At 40.5% G+C, this 25136-nt stretch overlaps 1 protein-coding gene across 21 annotated transcripts in view; it reads left to right on the forward strand.

The window, feature by feature from the left end:
* SVIL (supervillin) overlaps positions 1 to 25136 on the forward strand; it is a 213450-nt gene that overhangs the window by 101310 nt on the left and 87004 nt on the right. For all 21 annotated transcript variants that reach the window (XM_067542573.1, XM_067542572.1, XM_067542584.1 and 18 more), the window contains 2 exons: positions 7738 to 7804; positions 19037 to 19128. In XM_067542573.1, coding sequence (XP_067398674.1) covers positions 7738 to 7804; positions 19037 to 19128 — 159 coding nt within the window. The remainder of the gene's footprint in view (positions 1 to 7737; positions 7805 to 19036; positions 19129 to 25136) is intronic.

Raw genomic sequence — 25136 nt, forward strand, 5'->3', positions numbered from 1 at the left:
AAGATTTTAATTTAAATTTAGGTTTTGCTTTATCTCCTATTTCTTGATTCTTCCATATTATGCATAGCAAAAGTTCCAAGTGGGTATGAAGATTTTGGCAGGATTGATAATTTAATGGATTGCAGTAATTCAATATTGTAATGAGTTAGCAAATATTACATGTTGACTTATTTGAAAGACTCTACAAGCCATCTTTGCTTTAAAAGCCTCAGACTTCTGATTAGACAGACAAGGAGTCAAGGTAATAATTTTTATTGGACCAGCTCCTGTTGGTGAGAGAGACAACAAGAATTGGTCCAATAAAAGAATATTACCTTCTGTCTCTAATATCCCGGGACCAACACGGCTACAACCACTATATTGCATGCATACTTCTGATTTTCATTCACTCACAGAGGGAATCAAAGATGGTGTCTAGACACTGCAAATTCCTTGCAGTTTGTCCTTATCAGGTTAAGGATTGTTGGTGTAATAGAATACACAGATTCTGCACTAGGACTGCACTGAGTACTGACTGCATTGTTTACCAGTGGTGCTAGGTCATCCTAATTAAGCGAATGAAACAGTACCCAATGTACATACGTGCAAATATGTCAGTGAATATTTAAATGTATTCATTTTCAAACAGTGGTATACATAACTAAAAAATAAATTTCAAATACACAGCAGACTTTGAGAAAGTAAACAGGAAACTATTTTCCTGGAGATGTCTAACAAAGAAGGATCTAGAAAAGTTGTACTGGTTGCTTCTAGAATTAGATGCTTAACTCTAGCATAAAAAAGAATGTAATAGGACTTGAATAGATTTTACAATGTATTGATATAGTTCCTGTGTTTAAAATACTGTAAGAATTATTACCTTAAAATAATTATTTAGGACCTATGAAGGTGTACTTCAGGAGCACTTCGTCTGATTTATTTTGGTCAGTTCTGTGTTTTCTGATATTCCCATATGCTACAGTAGATCACTGGCATGGGGAAATGGGCTTCTCTGACATGACCCAAAACATAACTAAATGCATAATAGTATTTTTTTTAAGAGTATTGATCTTAAATCATGCTACAGACTTGACATAGTCTTATGAATATTGGCATGCATTACATGAATGCTGGAATATATCCCTTCATGCCCCCATCTTTCTTAAAACAGACTGTGATCTTGGAAGCAATGATAGTCTTTTTTCAGGAAACTTGTTGAAACTGGTACCTCATTCAAGAAATCTCACTTCTTTTGTTCAGTGAAGAAAATGCTTACTGAAACAGTAATGCAAAGAGTATCTAGACTCTTGGGATACGTACAGAAGTATTGGTTCTTTTTCCCACGTGACAATTCATGTGTAAGTATATAGAACAGGTGAAAGGGCCACATCCTTCCAACATATCTGGCATTTTACAGCAAATAGCAAAATGTCACACTTTACCTAACTCTTACTTTGTTTTTGATTGTTTCACGTGACACTTTTTAAACTACCTGACGCAGGTGACACAATGCAGAATTCTATTTATCTGAAGACTTGTCCAAAATAGCAATACTAACCAAAGAGCACAAACCTGCGTGCACAATAATTACACACACACACACGATTCTGGAATTTATTGCATAACAATAGATGTGATAATAGGAAAATGAAAAGGATTAAACATACTCCCCACTCAAGGGATGATCTCATGTCAGGAGATTTTATCCTGGATTAAAAATCTGCATAAATAACCTTCACTAAGGAAAACGAGAATACCACATGCCAGTATACATGGAGGGGAAGAGGGTGTATGTGAGGTTGACTGACTGATGTCATCAACCCAGAATATTTTATATTTAAAAACCAGAGTGTGCACTCATGCTTGAACATAGTGTGGATTATAGTTTCTTGTTTAATGAGCTGAAGGACAAATACTGTAACTATTACATTTAATTTTATATCACTTTATTTTGGTAGGTAATAGTTGTGTTGTGGTTGGTTGTTTTCTTTCTTTTCTGGAAACATTAGGAAAAAATGCCAAATGTGTCCTGAATTTGTGGTGGTTTGGTTTTGTTGTTGTCACGTGTGGCCACAGGTCCCGGAGACCTGTGATTACAATTCATAGGTGCCATTTTATAATGAAATGTCTAGCCCCCGTGATTGCAGAGAGAGGCTTGAAAACAAACTCCCAAGAACTAAAATTCGAAATTTAATGTTTTTTTAAAATGTCATGATTTTGGGGAGGAGGAGAGGCTGACTCCTGACTCCTTGACAAGGCCATGCTGTAAGTCAGGAGCAGCTTACAAGCAGTCTGAGCTCCAGCTTTGATTATAATGATCAGTGTCCCTGAATAAAATGATGTTTTGCCCCAGGTCCTGGGGGAAGTTACAAAACAGTCTTCCGTTGCCAACAGATCTTTCGTGGGCCATCTGTTTTTTTAGAAATGTATGCTTAACATAATTTTTTCATTAACTACAAATTTAACTTCCAGCCATGCTCAGATGTTAGAGACATCTGAAATCCAAAAATTGGTCTAGTGGCGTGGGATGGGCATGGAAATAACTGCAGATCTATAACATAGCCTTGGTATATCATGGGGCTGTACATGCTTCTGCTTTTGGACACTAGGTCATTTTAAAGGACAGAAAGGCCACCTTGAAATATTTGGATCCCTCCCTACCTCCATGGAAAAGAATTTATGGTAAGAAACTGCAGGAGTTTCTAAGCAGATATGCGGTGGAAAACTCAACCCTACCAATACTTTCATTTCTTTTTTTCTTGCTAACTCGTGTATAAAAGCGCTTTTTTTTTTTTCCAGTTTTGTTTTTTGTTTTTTTTTTTATTCCAAATTGCTGTTGTACTAAAACCAGCCCGTGAGAAGAGAGATCAGTCTCATCTCTGTGCTGACCCTGTGGTGTAGTAGGGCCCTATGAAACTAGTTTTTTCACCACAAAAGAGGTCAGGTCAAATTATGTTTATTGGAAGAGGGTGGACTTGCTCATTATCTAGAGGATGGAGAAACTCTTGAAGACTGAAGTATGTGTCCAGATTCCCTCTGTCTTTGCATGGCACCATACTGCTAGTGTATTTAATCCTCTGCCTCCAACAGAACTAATTCTGAAGGACCAGACCAGACCAGATCTATTACCCTAGAGTGGTGTGCCAGTGATGTAGGGTCACAGAATGCCATGTTAGAAGTGGTAGTCGTGCTAAGCTCAGCAGGGTGTATTCGTGGATGTCATGCACAAAGCGAGCAGCACTTGGTGAATAATTTCGATGTAAAGTAAAGAGAGCTTGATGCTGAGCTTAGACCAAATTATCATTTAGGAAAAATCAGACATGGCTATTCTCTGTTGCAGTTCATCTATTCCCTCCCTCCACATTAAGTCCTCTATAGTTGTTATCTTTACTCTCCTGAGCTGCCCCCTGCATTCCTGAACTGTCAGCCCTGAACACTAGGAGAGGAAGTCCGACCCACACTAGTGTCTGTCATAAGTTCTGCTTTCTGAGTAGAATTGGCAGCTGTTCTGGAAACTCAGGCTTACTTACAGGATGTGTAAATAGCATTTGAACACCATGAGTAAGAATTCATTTAAAATTACCGGGTTCATAGAGAAGTGTTTGTCCTTCCAAGACTACATATACTTTTTTTCTGCCCCAAAGAGCTTCCAGTCTAAGTAGGCAATGGCTCTTATGCCTGAACACCTATAAGTAGAGCCCTGCATGGATACAAAATTTGTATCCACATCCGATCTGCAAAAATGATCCGCAGATATCTGCAGATTTGCAGGGCTTTACATATAAAATTTGGATCTGCATCCATGCACAATCCACAAAAATGGTCTATGGATATCCACATATCTGCAGATATCCATGAATTTGCAGGGCTCTACCATAAGCTAACATTTTAAGTCTAAGGCTCCTGACAGCTATTTGTCTTCCATTGGTATTTAATCATTTAAGTGGTTCTGAGTGGAGGAAGAGGGGGAAGGAGAGTACCAGTTCTCCAATAATTGCCTTTGGCTGTTTTGGGTTGAAGTGTGTGAATTTTTCTGTCACAGCCATTTTTAACACCTCTTTGTTCTTTTGGTTACTTGATTGTACTCCTTAGATGATCAAACAGATCTGCTTGGTAAAACAGAGTTATTGCATCATTCTGAAGAAGTGCTTCCAGATTTTTAGAGGGGGATAAAAAGGATTCTTAACTTCTCATTCTTGAAGTTGTATTGAATCCACAACCTATAAAATCTAGTTTAAAATACATGTGGTAGCTACGCTGTACTTGTTAGATAAATTGTCTTATGGTTCTACACCTTCTGTCTCAAATTAAAATGAGTGTCTGGGTATCTGTTCTTAACTCCCCTTCTCCCACCAGTAATTTTGCTCAGATGTTATCCATAAATCTTGGCTGCTTAAACATTCCTTTTTGGCCTATTAGATGGGCTAAATGTTAAGCATAATAATATGATTGAAAGTCCATCTTCTGGCAGCTCAGTTGCAGTGTTTTACTTTTTGTTTAAACATTCTTTGCAGTTTATTCTAATTAGAGATAAGGAATTACTCCTCTTTTGGAGAGAAATTTATTTTCCTGTCAAGATTATTGAGTTTCTGCAATATCATCTTACTAGAACATAATTTGTGATTTGGCTAAACTTTGAAGTAGTAAATATTATACATCTTCCAATCACCGTTGTCCAATTTGTTTTAGCATTCATGTGCCTAATTTCTACTTGTAATCTGATTACTGGCTTGAGCTGCTCTAGTTTGCAGCCTATTGCTATGCATTTACTGTACTCCCTGGGACGCGATAGCCTGACAGCTTCAGTCCTGTGCTATGAAAAATCTCTACACAGTATTGCTTAGACGGGCCTAGGGCTGTGGCTGGTTGAGAATTAGCTCCCATTGTATTTTCTCATTGCTGAATCCTTTGTTTGTGCAACCATGTTCAGAAATCCTTGGATCTCCAGCTATTTGGGAAATGTTAAATACTCTGAGGAGCAAGGTAAGAGTTCAAAGTGGATAAATACAGTTGATTTTCTCCCTTCCCCCCCCCCTTCTCTTTTTTTTTTTTTTTTTTTTTTTTTTGGTATGTGTTTGCATACTATTTGTCTGGGTCCTTCCATAGAAGCATTTTCTACTTTAGTAATCAGTATTCAGTTTGGCATCTAGTGTATTTTATAATTTCCTCAAAGGTCACTTTTCAAAAATCCGATTAGATGGATCTTCTAATTAGCTTATCTTGCAGTTGAATTAAGGCCTTTAAATGTACTGAGTAACAATGGAATGGAATGTCCAGTTATCCTAATTTAATATTTTAACTGCATATGTATTTAACTGCTTATGTTTTTAACCACTGCTTTAAGATTGGAGTGGGAATATCAGATTGAACAGTTAAACTAATAAGCAAGTTCATAATTTAACAATGAAGGAAACATACTCTGAATTGTAAATACAAATACTTAAAATTATTTCTAATAGGGTTATGAGTGTGTTTATAATCTTCCTGTGACTGTTGAGGGAACACAATATTGTTAAATGTGCAGTGGTTTGATTGTGTATGTTTTCAGATTAACCATTGAAATAGAGCCACATTAAAAGGATTATTCTGTAGACCCATTAAGTTCTCCTGGAAGGAGATTTTTTTTTGGTTATTCCTTCAATGTTTTTATTAACCTAAATTTTAAGTTTTAGTAGATAGTGACAGGAAGTTACTTTATTGAACTTTAGCAAGCGTTTAACATGTGAATGAATTGAGGCGAGGGGACCCAGAAAAATATCATAGTTGGATAACAGACACAAGTTGTTGAGAGTGCACATGAATTTACCCTATAAAGTACACAGCAGTTTACAAATGTTAAATGTTATCTGTGTTTCAGGGATAACAAAGAGTCAGTCAAAATATCATGCCCCTCTGTGAGCCCCTGACCCCTCCCGCTTCTTCAAATTTCAGATGATGAAAGCTGCTCTCCCCCTTTTTTTGGTTGGAGTGGGGAGGAATTTTTCTGTGGCCTACATGTGGTTTTCGTAGTGAACAGATGTTTTTGTGCCAAAAACTATAAGATAGGTTATATACTATTAGAATGGTTATAAATCTTACACATGCCTGGTTTTGATTAACCAAACTCATACTGTGTTGGGTTTTTTCTGGAGAATTTTTATTATCTGCTGTGTTTGTACAATATTATAAATCTGGCCTTTCTAGAAAACGTTTGATGTGGAGTATTTAAAAAAAAAATTATTAGTGTAATGATTTGTAAACCATTCATAAATCTTTGCTTATAATACTTTGCAGCTGGTCTTTCAAAATGTCTCTGCTATATGATTAATGAGCTTTTATTTTCCATGTAGCTAGTTGGAAAAAGAAAACCTAAATACCAACAGGAAAGACGATAATGCCTATGTAGACTAGAAGGATGCTGTTTACTTGTTAACAAGATTGCTTGAAATATTGTTTCAGCATATTCCAGTACTCTAGAAAAAGGTCATTGGTTTTACATGGTTTCTAGCCTTTTTATAATCCTATTATCCTATTAAATGGTCTCCCTTTAAATCTATGTATCTCTGAGATGCAGGAGGAGAGAATGAGTGAGCAAATTTTTAAAGGTTGTACAGATATGAGACCCTTTGAAAATGCAGCTCTTGGTACATTAAACCTCATTACATCCTTGTTGTACCAGTATCTCTTGCTTATATGAAAGGTTCCTTCTAGATTGTAAATAGCTGTGTCGGGTACTGATTACAAACTTGTTGTCCCTCATCATGGTTACACCAAGTACTGTCTCAGTAGATGGGACATAACCAGTATTGGTCATGTAGCAGTCTACATTGCAAGATGAAACAATCCCTCAGTTATGTCAAGGAACAACCATTCTGTATCTTTGTCCCCCTGATTTCAGTGCAGATGGGACCGAAGGCCATTTCCCCACTAGGAGCAAATCATGGTAGCTTCATCGGTGGTTAAATAGCTGATGCTAGCTGGTTTTGGGCACAACATCCCTGATCGGTTTGTTTCTTAGTCTCTTAACCTTACTGCACTATTGATTGGTTACTTCCTTTGTGAATAGTGTGGTTCTTCAATATTACGGTTCTGAGCTAGAACCCTGTCAGCTATAATTGTTTAAACAGGATTGTATCTAACACAGCTTTGCTCCCATGGTGAACAAGAGCCAAGGATGGAAATGACTAAACATATTTCCAGATTATTCAGGAAGATCACTGTTTGCCACTGACCTCGGAATACACTGCTGCACCAAACATTTACTTAAGCATGTCTTATTTTTGCAGTAATTGTGCAGTTATTATAATAATGCTAGGGTCCAACCCTGTTTGTTACTATATGCTTTTGTAGCACTCTTCATCTTCAAAATGCTTTATATACCTTAGCAAATGCAATACTCCCTGTTAAGCAGGCAAATGTGTCCATTCTACGATCAGGGAAAGTGAGGCAAAGAGCTTAAGTGACTTGCCCAAGGTCACAGACGAAGATGTAGTCACAGTCAGGGTTAGAATTTAGTAGCTCCTGGCTCTGTCTCTTTAAAGCACATTTATTTCATTGCCACAAACAATATTAAAAACTTATTGGAACATGTGATCTCTCTACTTTTTATCAAGATTTTAAGTTGTTACTCTTTTAGGCATGCAGCTGTACATATTCATTCAGCTATCTAATCCAAGATGCTACCTTTTCCAACATCAAAGAGTAGAGATAATGATACATCCATTTAAATGTTACATATTAATACATGGCCTCTTTCCTGTGGTTTTTCTTCTCTCATAGATCTTGACAGAGAGAATTCAGTCAGATTTAAAACCTCAAGACTACTCCAAAGAAGAAGAACACTAAGGTAAAACATTGTAAAATTCTTCTTATCTGACTAAGTGCAGTTTCTTGATAGTAAGATTATAACCTGTAATAACCATCTGAATCTGTGTTGCGTTTGACATTTTGGAAAATGATTCTTTGCCTTGTAACAGCTCGACAAAAAGCTATTTATCTGAACTGGACGTTCACGGCTCTGTGCATTGTAGAAAAAAAGGGGAAAGGGACTAGGAAGACCTTAAAGTGGGGGAAGTAGGAGAAATCAAAATGAACACATTAGAGGAGCGGGACAAAATTGTGACATCAAAAGCTTTCCCTTTCAAAGATCAAGCGGAGGAAATGATGCAAGGATAGAATGAGAAATGAGAACCTGATGCTCAATTTGTAGGGTAGTAAAACCTATTTTTATGCTAGTTTATTTCTATTATAATATTAAATCCCAAAGAAATATATCCCATGGCTCTAATGTAGATGGGAGGAAACAATGGCTGAACATTGTTGCCTTTGGGATTTGAGTCAAATTGGTGTTTGCTTCTGGGTATATAACTAGGTTAATGGAGCAGCTATTCAAACATTACATGCTACAGTGGCAGGTAAAGTTTTCAAATGTTAATCCCTGTTATCTAAAAACAACCTGTTGTACTGCTTTCCTCTGACAATCTTTGGACAACTATTTTGAATAGTACATTTTCTTCTTATGCAGCACAAAAAAGTGATAACATTTCCTAGTCTCCATATTTTATTTAATTCCTTTAAATGCAATCAGACACATTTGACAAAATTCATGTGGATTCCTGAAGATTATTCTTTTATTAAACTTTTCACTGCGGAAAATACTCCCAACACTTTTTATCATGTCTGGAAATAAACAGGAATTTATGGCACCCCGTGCTCTTGATCAGACTGCATGAAATGTAGTTCTTCTTTGAGTATTTGCTTATGTCGATTCCAAGTAGGTGTGTGCGTGCTGCATGCACAGTTTGCCAGAATGTTTTCCCCCCTAGTAGTACCCGTAGGCTCGGCTCTGGTGCCCCCTGGAGTCGTGCCTCCATGGCACCCTGCCGACCCTCTGCCTCTTCGGTTCCTTCTTACTGCCTGTGATGGTTGCTGGTACACTGCTGCTCTTGCTTAGCAAGTGCTATCCCAAGTATCTGTAAATAGTTAATGATTAGTAGATAGTTAGTTAATTTTAGTATAGTCCTAGAGTAGTTTTATAAGTACCCTGCTCTATAGGTAGCTTCCCCCCCCCCCCCTGCTCCCCAGGGACAGGGTATGCCTGGCTTCAAGCCTTGTGGGTCCTGCAAGAAGCCTATGCCAAGAGATGACACACATTCATCCTGTTAAGTGCTTGGGAGAGTCACATCAGCAGGACAAATGCAAAATCTGCAGAGGCTTCCGCCCTAGGACCCAAAAGGGTCTCATTGCTACACCTGAAACAACAGGGTCTATCTGGGTCATTCACCTCATGGCCACTTCAGCATTCCATCCCTGGGTGGCAGGACACTTGGTGTCTGCTAACCCTTTGTTTGCACATTTCCTGAAAGGTTTGGACAGACTGTATCCACCTACACATTTGCCAGTTCCCCAATGGGACCTCAACCATGACCTATCAAGACTGACGGGACCACCATTTGAGCCCCTGGTGATGTGCTCACTCCTCTACCTATCCTGGAAGGTGACCTTCCTGGTGGCCATAACTTTGGCCAGGAGGATTTCCAAACTCAAGGAGCTCATGTCAGAGCCTCTGTATACTACTTTCTTTAAGGACAAGGTACAACTTCGTCCCCATCCAGCCTTCCTTCCGAAGGTGGTTTCGCGGTTCCATGTAAACCAGGACAACTTCCTCCCGGTCTTCTCCCAAAGCCACATGCTAGTAGTCAGGATCGTAGGCTGCATTTGCTGGACATCAGGCATGCCTTGGCTTTTTATATTGCAACAAGCAAATAGTTCAGGAAAACAATACAGCTCTTCATAGCAGTCACAGACAGGATGAAGGGGCTTCCAGTTTACTTTCAAAGGATCTCTTCATGAATCTCCTAGTGCATCAAAACCTGTTATGACCTGGCAAATGTGCCTGCCCCTAAGTTAGTAGCTCATTCCACCAGAGCAGAAGAGTCCTCTGCAGCTTTTCTGGCCCAGATACCGATTCAGGATATCTGTAGAGTGGCAACATGGTCAAGTATACACCTTCACAGCCCACTATGCTATTACCCAGCATTCCAGAGATGATGCTGCTTTTGGCAGAGCAGTGCTCCAATCTGTGGGACTCTGAGCTCTGACCCCATCTCCTATGATCTGGCTGGGGAGTCACCTACTTGGAATTGACATGGGCAAGCACTTGAAGAAGAAAAAACTGTTGTTAACATTCCGTAACTGTTGTTCTTAGAGATGTGTGTTGCTCATGTTCATTCCAAGACCCACCCACATACCCCCCTGTCGGAGCCTGCAGGGCCCTATATATAGCACCATGGAGGCACGACTCCAGGGACACCAGAGCTGACCCTACGGGTCCTAGTAGGAGGAAAAACCTTCCAGCGAACTGTGAACGTGGGATGCAGACACCTACCTGGAATGGACATGAGCAACACATCTCGAAGAACAACAGTTACGGAAGGTTAGTAACCGTTTTTTACAAAACATCTTCCAGCTGAAGAAGTTGGATGCATTTCTTTTTCTCAGTCCTGTGCAGAATCCAGATCTAACAGTGGCTTTGTTGAGGAGAAAACATTAGAGACGGTGATAAAATAACATATTCAACTTTGGCCAAAAATGCAAGAAAAGCAAACAGTAAAAATTCTGTGTGTGTGCCAAAAATCACTTTAATAATAAAAAATTAAGTGTTTAACAGTAAAAGTACACCAACCCAAAAGTTTCTAGTGCAGCTGCCCAGAATCCACACCTACTCATGTTACATTACTTTTTAAAGTTTTTTAAGCTTCTGTAATGGAAAATTAATATTGTCAAAATATGGGAGTAGTGGGGGAATTTAAAAGTGCTTTTTAAATACTAGGTTACCTATAAATCAAGAGACCAAAGATTCTTCTTCGAGTGCTTGTTCATGTGGATTCCATTCTAGCTGGGTGCACAACGATGTGCACAGTGACAAACTTTTTTCCCTTTGGCAGTACCTGTAGGGCCAACTCCAGCACCACCCTGGTCTCCAGAAAGGCACTCTTTGAATCTGCACCGACTGGTGAATTCCAGGCACAGTCTCCTTCCCTGCTCAATTGCTCCCCAGCACCAGGGAGGGGTCAGTTGGAGGACTCAGCAGCTCCGTCTTGGTCTTCAGGATCAGACTCCCTTTCCCCGGCATCTGGGATGGAGCGTAGTTCTTAGCCAAGCCAGCACTGATGCAGCCACAGCGATTACAGAGGAGGGGAAGTGCCTTGAACATCTGCCTGGCCCCAGGGGCAATGGCCAGCTCATTGGCCTTATTGGAACCCATGGGAGTTCCACATGGCACCAGGGCTTTGTTCGTTCTGCTCCTCAGCGAAACAGTCTGTGGTGCCGCCAACTGGTAAGGGGTCAAAAGACTCAGAATCTGAAGGTGACTCGCAGCTTCATGCATCCACCTCAAGCCAGAACCAAGGCAAAGAACCACCCCCTCCACTGCAGGTCTTGCCTTTATCCTCATCCTCCCCAGATGAGGCGGTGGTGGCAGGGAACCATCAGCGTCCTTGGAAGATTTCAGGGCACACCAAGACCTCCTGAGGAGAATGGCCTCCAACCTGGGCATGGAGGTTAAGGAGCTCCAGAACACCTCAGACACCTTGTTTGATGTGTTGGCGGCGGCAGCACCAGCTCGGTTTGCACTACCCATTCATAATGGGGTATTAAAAGTGGTGAAGGTCCTGTGGCAAACCCTGTCATCATTCCCCCAACCTCAAAAAGGACTGAAAAGAAGTATTACACAAAAGGATTCTAATACCCTTTATCCACCCTCCTCCAGGATCCCCTGTGGTGGCTGCAGTCAATGAGAGAGACAGACGGGCAACCAAGCTGCACCCCGAAAAATGAGGCAAAATGGTTAGACTTATTTGGCCATAAGGTTTGTTTTACGGCAAGCCTACAATTCTGGATAGCCAACTAACAGGCCCTTCTGGGGAGATACAATTTTAATATTTGGAACTTGTTATCCAAGGTCACCGAGCTTCTCCTTCAGGAACATGCCCAGAATTTCACCACCATCCTGGATGAGGGTAAGGTGGTGGCAAGGGCATTCCTTCAGGCATCCCTGGATGCAGTGGATTCAGCAGCAAGATCAGTGGCCTCCGCCGTATCTGTGCGCAGGTCATTGTGGCTGCAGCCCTCGGGGCTGTTGCAAGAAGTGCAAAACTCCATCCAGGACCTGCCCTTCGATGGAACTGGCCTCTTTTCAGACCAGACAGACGCGAGGCTGCATGGCTTGAAAGATTCAAGGGCCACCTTGCGATTCTTAGGCCTGTACGCCCCGCAGTTGTCGAAGGCAGTTTTGGCCTCCCCTGCGGCAGCCTCGGTTCCAAGGACCGGCACAATCCTCCTCCTATAGAAGGAGACAGAGGGACAGAAGGTTTAATCGTCACTGTCAGGCTCTCACCCCCTCAACTTCGCAGCAAAGGTCTTTGCACTGCACCAGTGGTCACAGGCAGCAGATTTGATGCCACGCCTAAAGGCAGCATAGCAGCCTCCTTCCAGGATCTGAATCCCAGATTTTCCTAAACCACCGTTTCCATTTTTCCCAGGCATGGCACAACATCGGACCATTGATTCCTCAATGTTATTGCAGAAGGATTTATACCCTTCAATTTTCCTCAACTCCACGCAACCACCCCCCTTCCCCGTCCCTCTTCAGGGACCCCTCTCATGAGCATCTCGTTTTCCAGGATGTACAGGCCCTGCTAGCTTTAGGGGCCGTGGAGGAAGTTCCTGCAGACTTTCGGGGGAAAGGTTTCTATTCCCACCATTTTCTCAGTTCTAAGGCAAAGGGAGGGCTCAGGCCTATACTTGACCTGCAACTTCTCAATAAATACCTCAAGAAATTGAAGTTCCACATGGTCTCGCTAGTCTCCATCATTCCCTCCCTGGATCTGGGAGACTGGTATGCCGCCCTGAACCTGAGGGACGTCTGTTTCCTTATCTTAATCTTCCCTGGGCACAGGAGGTACCTCAGGTTTGTCGTGGGCCAGGGCCATTACCGGTTCACAGCACTCCCCTTTGGCTTTTCTTCAACCCTGAGAGTCTTTACACAATGCATAGTGGTGGTGGCTGCATATTTAAGACGTCAATGGGTTCAGATTTTCCCTTACCTGGACGATTGGATGGTCAGAAGCAAGTACCATTCCCAGGTACAACATGTGCTGGAGTTAGTCATTTGCACGTGCTGCTGATTAGGCCTGATAAACGAACAAAAATCAACATTGTCACCAGTCCAATGGATAGAGTTCATAGGGGCAGTACAGACTCCACATGGGCTATGGCATTCCTACCACAATCTCGGTTCCACTCTATGCTGACCCTTATCAGAGACGTCCAAGTGTCACCCCTCACAACAGCTCAAGTGTGCCTCCAGCTGCTAGGACCTATGGCGGCACGCACCTATGTAGTACAGTATGTACGGCTATGACTCAGGCCCCTGCAGTCATGGCTAGCGTCGGTTTATTCCCCAAGCAGGCACAGTCTTCACCAAGTTCTGAGTATCCCCTCCAAGGTATTATCTTCCCTGGACTGGTGAACCAACCCTCAGTATGTTGTGCAGGGAATACCCTTTGGGGGCCTGAATCCCTCGATAACCTTTGTGTCTGCTGCAGCTCCTGAATCGGCCAGACGTATTGTCACAGGATAGGGGCAGACTGCTACACCTGGACCTGATCTCTCTGCACTTGACAGCATGAAGGCTGGCTGGCTGAATGTAGATGAGCGAGGATGCGCCTCGGAGGTCCAAGAGATTTTAAGAGGTAGCAGGAAACCTCGACTAGAGCGTCCTACTTGGCGAAGTGGCACGGATTCTCCCTGTGGGCTCATGAGCATGGGCTTCACCCGAGACAAACTTTGATACAGACGTTCCTGGATTATCTGATGTCTCTTAAAAGTCAGGGTTTAGCAATTTCCTCTATAAGAGTCCATCTTTCAGCTTTCTCAGCATTTCACCCTCCAGGTCAGGGGAGCTCGATTCTTTTCCCATTACATGATTGGAAGGTTTCTCAAAGGCTTAGAGAGGCTCTTCCCTCAAGTATGAGACTCATCCCCACTCCTGGAATCTAAATCTAGTGTTGGCTCAACTGACAGGGCCCCCCTTTGAGCCTTTAGCAACCTGCTTCCTGATGCTTCTGTCATGGAAGGTAGCTTTTTTAGTGGCTATCACCTCAGCACAGAGTTTGAGTTGCGGGCCTTGACCTCAGAACCACCATATATCGTCTTCTACAAAGACAAGGTCCAACTATGGCTGCACCAAGCGTTCCTGCCTAAAGTTGTTTCCCAATTTCATGTTAACCAAGACATTTTTCTGCCAGTTTTTTACCCTAAGCCACACAATTCAGCCGAGGAGCATAGATGGCACACCCGGGATGTTAGATGGGCTCTGGCCTTCTATATTGAAAGGCCTTTTCGCAAGACTTCCCAGCTCTCTGTCGTCCTGTACAGTTCCAGTACAGGATATATGCAAAGCAGCTACCTGGTCATCGGTGCACACCTTTACATCCCACTATGCTATAGTGCAGCAAGCTCGAGGTGACGCCAGCTTCGGCAGAGCAGTTCTGCAGACAGCACATCCATGAACTCTGAGCCCACCTCCGATGGCACTGGTGGTGAGTCACCCAGAATGGAATCGACATAAGCAAGCACTCAAAGAAGAAAAAATGGTTGCTTACCTGTAGTAACCGTTGTTCTTCGAGATGTGTTGCTCATGACCATTCCATGACCCACCCTCCATCCCCACCATCGGATTTGATGGCAAAAAGGAACTGAGAGGGTGTAGGGCCAGCTGCCCCCTTTTATACTGCGGCATAAACACACGATGCCAGAGGGTGCCAGAGCCAGCCCTGCAGGTACTGCTAAAGGGAAAAAAGTTCCGGTAACCGTGCACATCAGTGTGCGCACACCTGCAATGGAATGGACATGAGCGACACATCTCGAAGAACAACAGTTACTACAAGTAAGCAACCATTTTTTTATCTGACCCTACAGAAGCAGCTAACCTTGGGGCTGTAAATAACTAATGGAACAGAGGAGGGCATCTCCAAATATTTCTCCCTATCTACAAAAAGGGAAAATCGGTGAAAAATAAATGAATTGTCAGGATCTTATTAAAACCTTTGCCTCTAATGACTTACAGTACTGAAACCATATTTCTTAGTTACTGTAATTTACTACTTTGAATTCAATATAGCTTGCAAATAAACGTTTGTTTTTGATGTTGTAAGAGGGGGATTTGTCCCACAGTAATAGGGGAATTTCTCTATGTATGTAGTACCCTAGCTGAACCAGCAACAAAAGTATCTGAGTCCCCTCCCCGATTCACTTGACCCTGGTACCTGCCCACCTCAACTTTCCCTCCTAGCCATGCGTGAGCAGGACTCGCACCACACAGGGAAGATTGAGCTCAAGGGTTATGTTTACCTCAGTCTCTCTGTGGGCAACTCTGGCCAGGGATGAGGGTGCCCCACTCCACCATACTCTCAACTCCCGGGTTACCCTGTTGACCCATAATCACTGCAATTCATGTAAACACATATACAATTTATTTACCCCAAAACTGTTTCCTCGGGGATTAAAGAACACACTGTAAGCACTGTGAGGAAACTGCTTGGATAAGGGTCAATCCAATGGCCTCTAATATGCAATAAACTTTAAAGTAACAAAAAATTTACGAGTCCGGCATCATCTTCCTGGACCTGGATGTGCTGCTGTGACGTTGCTGGTGTGGCACTGCCCGGGCATGGGTTTGGGCTCTGTGACAGATCCAGAACCAGTTTTGCCCACCTGTCAGGCCACATCCTCTCAGGCCCTGCCACTTACCGCCCTCCCAACAACCTTTTGGAAGGGTCCCATCTCTTCCTTTCTCCCTAGACCAGCGTGCACGACCCTCCTGCGAGAGCAGGAGACTCGCCTCAGCGCTATCGCTCTGATCCGGCAGCTGCTCTCTCCCCAGCTCTGCTTTGGACTTCTACTCTCTCCCTAGCTCTGCCTTATTCTGCCCTGGCAGCCCCCGATCACAGGGAGAAAGGCGCTGGGCTCTTGACTCCCCTCATTGATCTGCCCATCCTGTCAATCCGACTGATGTGGAGAGCTGGCCCTCCCCCATTAGCCCTGGGGTCTGCCAGTCTAAGGATTCTGACTCCTCTTTGACCCTTTTCCTTTCTGCTGGAATTGGGAGAGGGCCAACCAGAAAACCCACAGAGTTTCAGTAAGGGGCCAACAGCCCCCTCAAATTATGATAAATCCTAAATGCATCTCTTTACTTTTTTAGAATTACTGTATCTCTTTATGCACATTCTTCAGATAAATTGTATTATTTTTAAAGAGCAAGATCTTCCTTTTTGCGTTTACTATAGGTATAGACATGCTGTCTGGATAAAACAATGGAGGGCATTGATTTGATTGTTGAGTAAATGTTTTTGAATTAATCAAATGGCAACCTAATGAATAAGGGAGACATGTTCCCAGAGCTCCCTCAGCAACTTACCATTGAACCTACCTCAAAATTCTTTGTGCAAACTGAAGGTATCTAACTGCCATGCTGCCCACCAGTTCACAGCACGCAGGGTCCCAAGTAGAAGACCTGCAAACCTTTAAAAAAAAAAAAAATTGAGGCCTTGAGAGAGGGGCTGAGGAAAAGCAGAAAACCCATAGAAAAGATAGTGGCCAGTAAAGGTAAGGGCTTATTCCCATTGAGTCAATAGCAGATGTAAGCACATGCTTAATTGAAACATGCTTTCCTATGTTGGAAGTCTATATTGAACAAAATTCAAAGTATTATGCTATTTCACACACACTATGGCAACATATCACTGTTGCCAATGGTATTACTAGCTCTAGGGATTCAAAAGTCATGAGTCAGGCCAGCATCCAAATTGTAAGATTAATTTAAGTTGTCATATTTTTAAAAATAATTAATTTTGAGTTTATTTACCTTTTATGATTTTTGAGCCTGTGGTGTTCACATTTTCAGGGTTTTCCCTGCAATCATGAGGGCTATGAACTTTTTAACTGAAAGCTGAGATTCTTTTGTAATCAAATGTTTCTAGGATCTGTGGCTTAAAAGACTGACACATCAGGAGACTCGCAATAAAATCAGGAGAGTTGGCAACACAAGATACATGGAAATATGCAGTGAACTTTTCTGAGCCTCTGGCAGCCTAAAATGAAAGCCAGACATATCCCATTTGCTCATGGCTGCTGTATGTTTCTGGAGCCATTAAAAATGGTTTTACCACATGTTGAGGTGCAGATTTCTGTTATCAACAAGTTAACAGGGATCTGAGCATTCAGCTTGCTATTGTTTTTAAAAAAGAAGGTAACACAACTTGTCCAACCCTTGTATATAGTAATTTCTAGGAACTTCCACTGCCAGTTACAGCACGACACATTTATTTCATGACAAGGTAGTATGATGAATGCTTATTTGCACGGTCCATTTTAATAAGTATTTTCAGAGTTTAGTCCTTTCCTCACTGTCTGTAAAGGAAAGCACATGATTCAGTGTGTGCTTGTAAATAGCATTGTCAAAGTAAGAGAACACTTTTTTAGAATTCCAAACAAAATAAGCAAATTAGCAATAACTATATACTTCATATATTACTCATTGAAAATATTTTTTCAGGATACTGAGGTGCATAGTAGAATAAAATGTAATTATATCATCTACTTATGATGGTCAGGATAGGAGGCAACTGATGACCATCATATATACTAGTGGTCTTCAAAGTAATACTATTGAAGAATTTTCTAGAATATAGCCAACTGTAAATGGACTATGTAATCTGTCATTCTTTAATCACAGGAACTCCATTGCACATCCTAAGTAATTTTAAGACCCTAGTATATTATTTACTGTGGATTGCATGAACTGTATGTTCCTAAACAAACTTGCTAAAGATTTCAGAATCATATAAGTTTCTTTATACATGATTTAGGGTAGGCCTGAATTCAGAGTTTGAGTATACTCAGTCTGCTTCGCTTTCATATTCAGAATTCATAAATTGCTTTATTGCTTTTTCACAACACACAACCCCCAAAAGGTGAGTCCTTATCCTCACCTGTAGGGTATCCTCTTGTGCCTAATTGTGGCATTGTGGGAGACTTTGCCTCTCGCACTCACACCTAGTGGCCACTTCCTTGGCCCAACGATGGCCAGTCCCAGACCCAATCCCGGCATCTTATCCTGTCTTTCTTCTCTGAGTCTCTTGTGTCTTAGCCATATGCAATGTCGACCCAGCTACCACTTCTCAGGGAGGTTGGGTTAGTACAGTATGGAAGAACCCCTTCCATCACTGTAGTAAATGCCTATGTTACAGATGTGCTGCTAGTGTAGACATATCCTGAGTCTCTCAATAGATGGTTCCTAACTAAACATAAGAGATCTCAATGCCAACTGGAGATGCCTTAGACAGATATAACACCTGTGTTATCTCAAATAATTCATTCATATTAAAAAAAAAACAAAAAAACGCTTATTTCTCACAAGTGGACAATCAACCCAACCCCCTTCCCCCCCTCCCCCCCTTCCCCCCCCAAGAAAACACGTCCTGCTGTTCTAAAAGCTATGTTAGGTCTAAAGATGTATGCATGTGTGTACCATAAATGTCACGTTAATTGTACAGAAGGTGTTCTGTTTGGAATGTGTAATATAGTACTGAAAAGATAACTATAACCTGTAACATTGTGTGAAATGTTAGCTTTAATGTTATTTATGAAGAATGATTTCACCAAGATTATTTCAGATATAAATAATAATTTAATGAAGCATGGGCTACTGTCTGTTGTAAATGACTCTTCCAAATTCTGTTAAGCCTGGCTTTGGTTTCAGTTTCTTTAACCTTTTATAGGTGTATTTCTCGTATGTTAAACCTCAGCTAAACAGCATCTGTTTACTGTACTACTTTTCATTAATTGTCCCATTAGTGGGAATTTGTTCTTGTTTGTGTGGCTCCTGAAATCATAGTAAATACTCTCCTTTGTGTCTGTATGTTGGGGTATCATGAAGTCAATCTTTGTATATCTTGGCGTAATATGATTTTTAGCTGAATTGTCCACAGCTCTGTAAACCAGATATTGTTTTCAGTTTTCAGAAAGAATTTTCATTTGAAGATAAAGAAGAACTTGCTAATAGCACAAAGGACATTGATGCTAATCTTTTAGCAGTGCTTCCAAAAGGTGGGTAAAGAAAATAGGTGTCTATATTGCACACTGTGTAATAAAAATTAATATAGACAAGTGCGAAGCACAGTTGAAACTAATAGGCATACAGGACTTGTAAATTAGTTTTCACTTCCCTGTGGAGACGGTACTAATAAGGGAGGAGAATAATACAGAAATTAAATGCTCTTTTATATAAGTCATTGTTAAATCATTGCCTGTGGAGTTCAGTTTTGTTTACTGAACTTCGAAAAGGTCAGACAGAAGCTGAAATTCAAAACTTCCAAAAGAAATTATTTGTAGAGCTGGATAAATACTTAGTACAGAAAAAGAAATTGCTTAAATTTACAAAAGAACTTTCTTTGGTTGTGTTTGCAGTCTTTTTCTGTTCACCTTCAGCAAATATCTAAGTCACTGAGTTTACTTGTATGAAAGCTCAGTGAATGTTAAGCTTATGTGCTAGAATATCTGCACAGGCCATAGTATACCTTTTATTGCAGATGAGATCCTATGGGTGTAGGCAGGAGTGAGATTGCATTCCTAAAACCCTTCTCTCATGCAGTTAAACAATCCAGTTAAGCATCTGATGTCAATCTTCTTGCCTAGAACCACCCAAGCAATTATTTGAATGTGATTAGAAAAAAAGTAAACCTAAATTTTGCAACTAGCTGGTAAATGTCATCTAAGCCTAATTATCCTAGGAATGTTGCCTCTAGCAATGTCTATGCTTTCTAGCAAGGAAATGGTTAAATTTCCAGCTCCTTTAGCCATTCTCCCTAAGAGATTTAAAACACCACTAGCGTCTTCAATCCTCAGCATAAATTACTTAATCAATTAGGGATCAGTAAAAATGCCACCTGACTTGTGACCCTAACAGGTGGGGTGGGGTGGGGGAGAATCTAGGGAAAAATCCAGATAAATGGAAATGTCTGTCTGCTCACAAAAAAAGCCCTTGAACAGAAAAGAGCTAAATTTATCAAATTAACTATTGACTTTAGAATGACATGTAGCAGGAAATCAGGAATTCATCCCCACTCCAATGCATAATATTGCAGGACTCGGGATGTTGGCATGCAGCGTTCATTCCTCTTTCTAAAAATAACAGCATTTGCCATTGTCCAACAAGATACCATGGTAGACTTGTTTGTTGCATCATCATGACGCCTATGTTGCTCTTTGCATTAAGCTTGAGACAATACATTTTAGAACGAAACACTGTTTCTCAGCATGTCATTGTCAAATAAATGGTTGATCCTGCACTCTTTCTGTAATCCCCTTTATGATGTAAAATCAATATACATTTTTTGATCTTTGAGAAAAGCACAAATTCATTGGACTGGGCTGTTTTTGCAATAATTGAGTAACATGATAGAAGAAGTATTCCTCAGATGTAGACTACAACTATACAAGTAGACTACAAGTATATAATACTACTTATCAGTAGCAGTCAATAGCCCCTCATTTTCTCAATATACTGTACCTTTTCACTCTCCAAAGATTAAAAATGGGCTTAATATTCTTGGAAGTTTAACGGATTGGGCTCTGGCTGACCAAAGAGGGAAACAAGTTTGAAGTCAAAGGGTCTTCACTAAAAACACTTTGCTAGCAACTGCTTTGTACTTAAACTGGTTGAGCCCTCCAGCCTAAGAAATTCTTCTGATCAGAAATTTATAGGTAAAATGCCACTTTATCCTAAAAAGTGATTTAGTAACAATGGCAATCCATTCTTGCTATGCACCTGATTTTCAATAGGGCTCACCTACCAGCAGCTCTTTTTAATTTACATAGGAACGTCTTAGTGCTAAGCATTTTTTTTTTTTTTGACAGTCTAGCTCTAGATATCACTGACTTTTCAATATCAGATTTGTTCAATTTTCAAATGAAAAGATGTGGAGGTTTTTTTTCTGACAGCCAGCTCAGCAAACTCCATTTGAACCTTTAAGAGTCAAGCTTGGAATCTTTTACTGCTACCTGTAATTAAAGGCTCTTTAGTAGGAATTTGGCTCTGTGACACCTGTGCAACCCCATTATCCATAAATGGGCCAGCACGTCCCTGATGGCATAATCTGAAGATCGTGGCGTTTCCTAGTTATGACTGGTATAATTTGGCCTGTAAACCCCACCATAAAACTGAAAACATTTTAGTTTATTTGATTTTTCTCAAAACAAAGAGGTTTAATCTGTGGTTTTAGGATTATATCGTGGCCGATGTTAACTGTGAATGAGGAGTGGTTCTCTGGCAGATGAAATTTTGATCTACCAGTATGTCGGAACAAGTCTGTATGCCAGTAAAAATGTTTGTGACTTTAAATCTTACGTGATTGGATCCTCTCATATTTAAGAGATTTACAGCCAAAATATAAAGGTGCTGTTACCTTAACAGGAAGCTTGTTCCTTCCTGAATTTTTCAGTAATTTCGAAAAGCATTGAATAAGACATTTTTTAAAAATAAAAATTATTTGGCGTGTCGTATTTTGTCCTTGAATGACCTGCGGTTGAATTGGAAGATGAGTACTGCATCTACCTAAATGGCCACTTTGGTATCATAATGTAAATCCTGCTTGGAAGATCTATAGCTATTAAAATGAAGATAACTTCTGCGATACTTCAATAGAGGATAACCTATTCATTGTCCTGACCAACATTCTAAAATAGGTTCTAAAGTCAAAAGCTTGAGTTGTTGCTGAGAACATAATGGCTGTCCCATTTAGCTACAACACTGACCACTAGTAACTGGTTATGTACTTCATGCCAAAACCAAGTAAGGATGTTAAAATGTAAATTAAACATTTTACATTTTGCAATTTACTCATGTTTCTCTTTTTCCTCCTTCTCTAAGTGTTGCACATTTTAGAATCATGCAGGGATAAGTTCCCCACCACCAATGGCTGGCTTGCTTGGTTAAAAGCAATATTATGCCCAAAACCCGCCATGTGCGTCTATGTGAGAAGGTATAATTCTCTTTCGTCACAAAGCAACTAATTAGTGAACAGGCAGGGCACTGGCATCAGCACAGATAGAATTGCAGACCATAGTAAAAATGAAACCCAATTAGGTAAGCTTGGAAGAGCCAACCAGTGTCGTTAGGAGAAAAATGTATGAGATTCAACGTTTTATCCAGCAAATAACAAGACTCAGAAGTAGCAGACTAACTGCCTGTTTTAAAATATATATAGAAAACATTTCCCAAATAGAAAGTGAGAGTGCATGTGTAATCTGAAATCTTTTTGGGGAAGTGCTATGCAAATGTTGACCTACGTAACTGAAATTGCCTTTTGGAACATAAAGTGTGGGGGGAAAAATGCAAAGCAGTATAGAGTAGGTCCATACTATTTTTGTCTCCATCTTGTTTGGGAAGGTGTTGGAGAATGCTTCGTGTCTGATGCTCTACTTAGAACTACAGTCTAGAGTATGCATGTAATTTATAGTGTAGTTGAATTGCTAAAGATTGGCTTTTTTAAAAAAGAAACTTCCTTTATTTTATGAAGTTGTCTTTTCAATATTTTGTAAAATTAAGCAAACAGTATCTGCTGCCTGGTGCTGTCCATTGGTAAATCCATCTGTAATTGGGGGGAAAACAATTGGTCAGATCGTAAACCAGAGAGCTCCCTACTCATTATATAACAGAAGAATTCTCTAGGGAGTCTATGTATAATCATTTCATTGCTCCTTTTAATTGCACATGAAATTGTGGCCTGGAGAGAAGAGGTTATAAGGTCAAAGAGGTCTTCTGAGCAGCCTGAAGCGGTGTAGTATTTTTAAAATTTTGCCCAAGTTGTGTATGTATAACCATAAATAAAGTGGAAAAGGCATAAATAAATCTGAAGAAGCAGAACTTTGCAGCACTAGCCTTTAAGATAACTGATGTCTGAAGTGAAGTAATTTATTTAAGCAAAATATTAGTTAGCAGAATTTAATTTCTTCAGTCCTGATTAACTAAGTCTTTGTCTACACTACAGTTTTGTTTACACAAGTTATGCCGAAAATCATAAACCGCTATAATTGTGTTGCTTATGCATGTTCAGACAACATTCCTTCTGTCGGCGGAGCATGTCCACATTTGGTATTCTAGCATCAGCAGTGAGAGCAGTGCACTGTGGGTAGCTATCCTGGAGGTACTCTCCAATCCTCTGCCAAAAGTTCTTTGCCAGAGCTGTTTTTTTCCTTCCCTCGTGCTTCGATTTGATCTGATTAGAGTACTCTGGGCCAATATTTAAACTATACAATCTTCATATCAGGTAGAGTAATATTGGCGATATCTGGGGAAATCCACCGGATTAAATTGTTTTTTCCTCTTGAAGAGTAAGCATGGGTCAGAAATTTATATCTTGTTCCCCTTGAGAGCTGCATTTCCAAATTTACCAGGGATGGAAAGGCATTTGGTTTCCAGCACTAGTGGTTGACGAAAGACTGGTTGAGAAAATCCAGTGGGAAGGAAGGAAGTGGGGGAGAAGAAGCACAGTGCAGTGTGAATGGTGCATATTGTAACACTTGCTATCTTATGACCATCCAGTGCTACAAGGACTAACTCTAGAAATCTGGTGGGCTCATCTTTGCAGCAGTGTAGAACATTCTCTTCCTGTTCTAGCAGTTCACAAGACAAGATGTTAGATTCTTTGCACTGGTTCAAGACCAAATATAGCAAGTCTCATTTTGGCCCATTTTAACTTTCAGTCCCTGACTAAATTAGATCAGAACCAAGGATAAAGGGACAAAAGGTGATGTAATGGTTTAATACACTTGTCTTTCACTTCCAGAGATATTTCAGGTATGCAGGTAGATATGTCCGTTACCCATATTTTGCAATGGAAGTTGAATCCCAATGTGTGTCACATTACTAAATACTAGAATGGTATGTTTTAAAACCTCCTTTTCAGAGACTTAATGCTGCAATAAACTTTTGTGCTCTTGGCTGAATGCAAGCCTTTAACCTGGAAGCAAATATTTTAAAATATAGTTAATCTTGTCTTTTCATAAGGTGAATGTTTGTTTATTTTTATGCTGATTTGTTGAGCAATCATACTTGCTACAGGCAAGTTCGGGGTTGAAACTGCTGTGTTACTAACCAGACCTCATTTCTACAATATATCCGCCTGTATTTTTCTGGATACAGTTACAGTACCTGAACTGAAGTCACCTGAAAAGAATTAAATTACAAGTTTCAGGTAAAACAAAAACCTAAACTTTACATAAAGAAACAGCAAAGAAGTCTTTTAAATATAAGAGGCAAACTCAAGCCACTCTAAAAACAATAGAGAATAGTTTTAAAACCCAGTCAGAGGTCCGCATAGTGACTCAGCTTTTAGTCCTACACTATTGCAAAGGAAATCAGGCTTCTAGTTTCTCACTGCCCAGCCTCTGCAGCATACATGGAGTTTCTTTGGCTGGTGAAAAGAAATGGTCACACTTTTATTTGTATAGCACCCTTTTTTCTGTTCAAAGGAGTTTACAAATGTCAGCCGAAACTGTATATGTAGCGATTACTTCACCCATCACAGAAATGCTAGTGAAATGACAAGAGAGGAAATGTGATAGTTGTCTAACAGCAGGTAACACTATCAAACAATTTAGGATAAGAAGTAAATATTTATACAGTTAATACTACAAGGGGGGAAATTATCTAAGCAGAATGTAATTAACAAAGTAGAAAAATAACCAGGGTACAGGGGTTAACTCTGGAAAAAGTTGATGGAAAGTACTATGTGGCCTTTGGCCACAAATCATCCAGACTCGGAGGGCGTGTCTAGACTAGGATTAAGGGGCCTGTTTTGGTGGGGTTTTTTAAACCTATTAGCCAACACATTCAGCTAATAATAAAAATACTAGTGTAGAGAGAACAACCTGTATGAACATATTAGCTGGTTGTGATGTCACCTAAACTCTCCACCAGGATTAACCTCAACCAACTAATGTGTTAACATGTTTTAAAACTCTAGTGTAGAGAGGGCAAATTGTATTTTAACATAGTCTTAAAATACATGTTTTAACCTAGGGTAAATAAATCTTTAGAGGACTCCCTGGTATTT

Source organism: Emydura macquarii, unplaced genomic scaffold (genome assembly GCF_026122565.2).
Source record: "Emydura macquarii macquarii isolate MOO-44397 ecotype Brisbane River unplaced genomic scaffold, CSIRO-AGI_Emac_v2 contig_719, whole genome shotgun sequence".
Lineage (NCBI taxonomy): Eukaryota > Metazoa > Chordata > Testudines > Chelidae > Emydura > Emydura macquarii.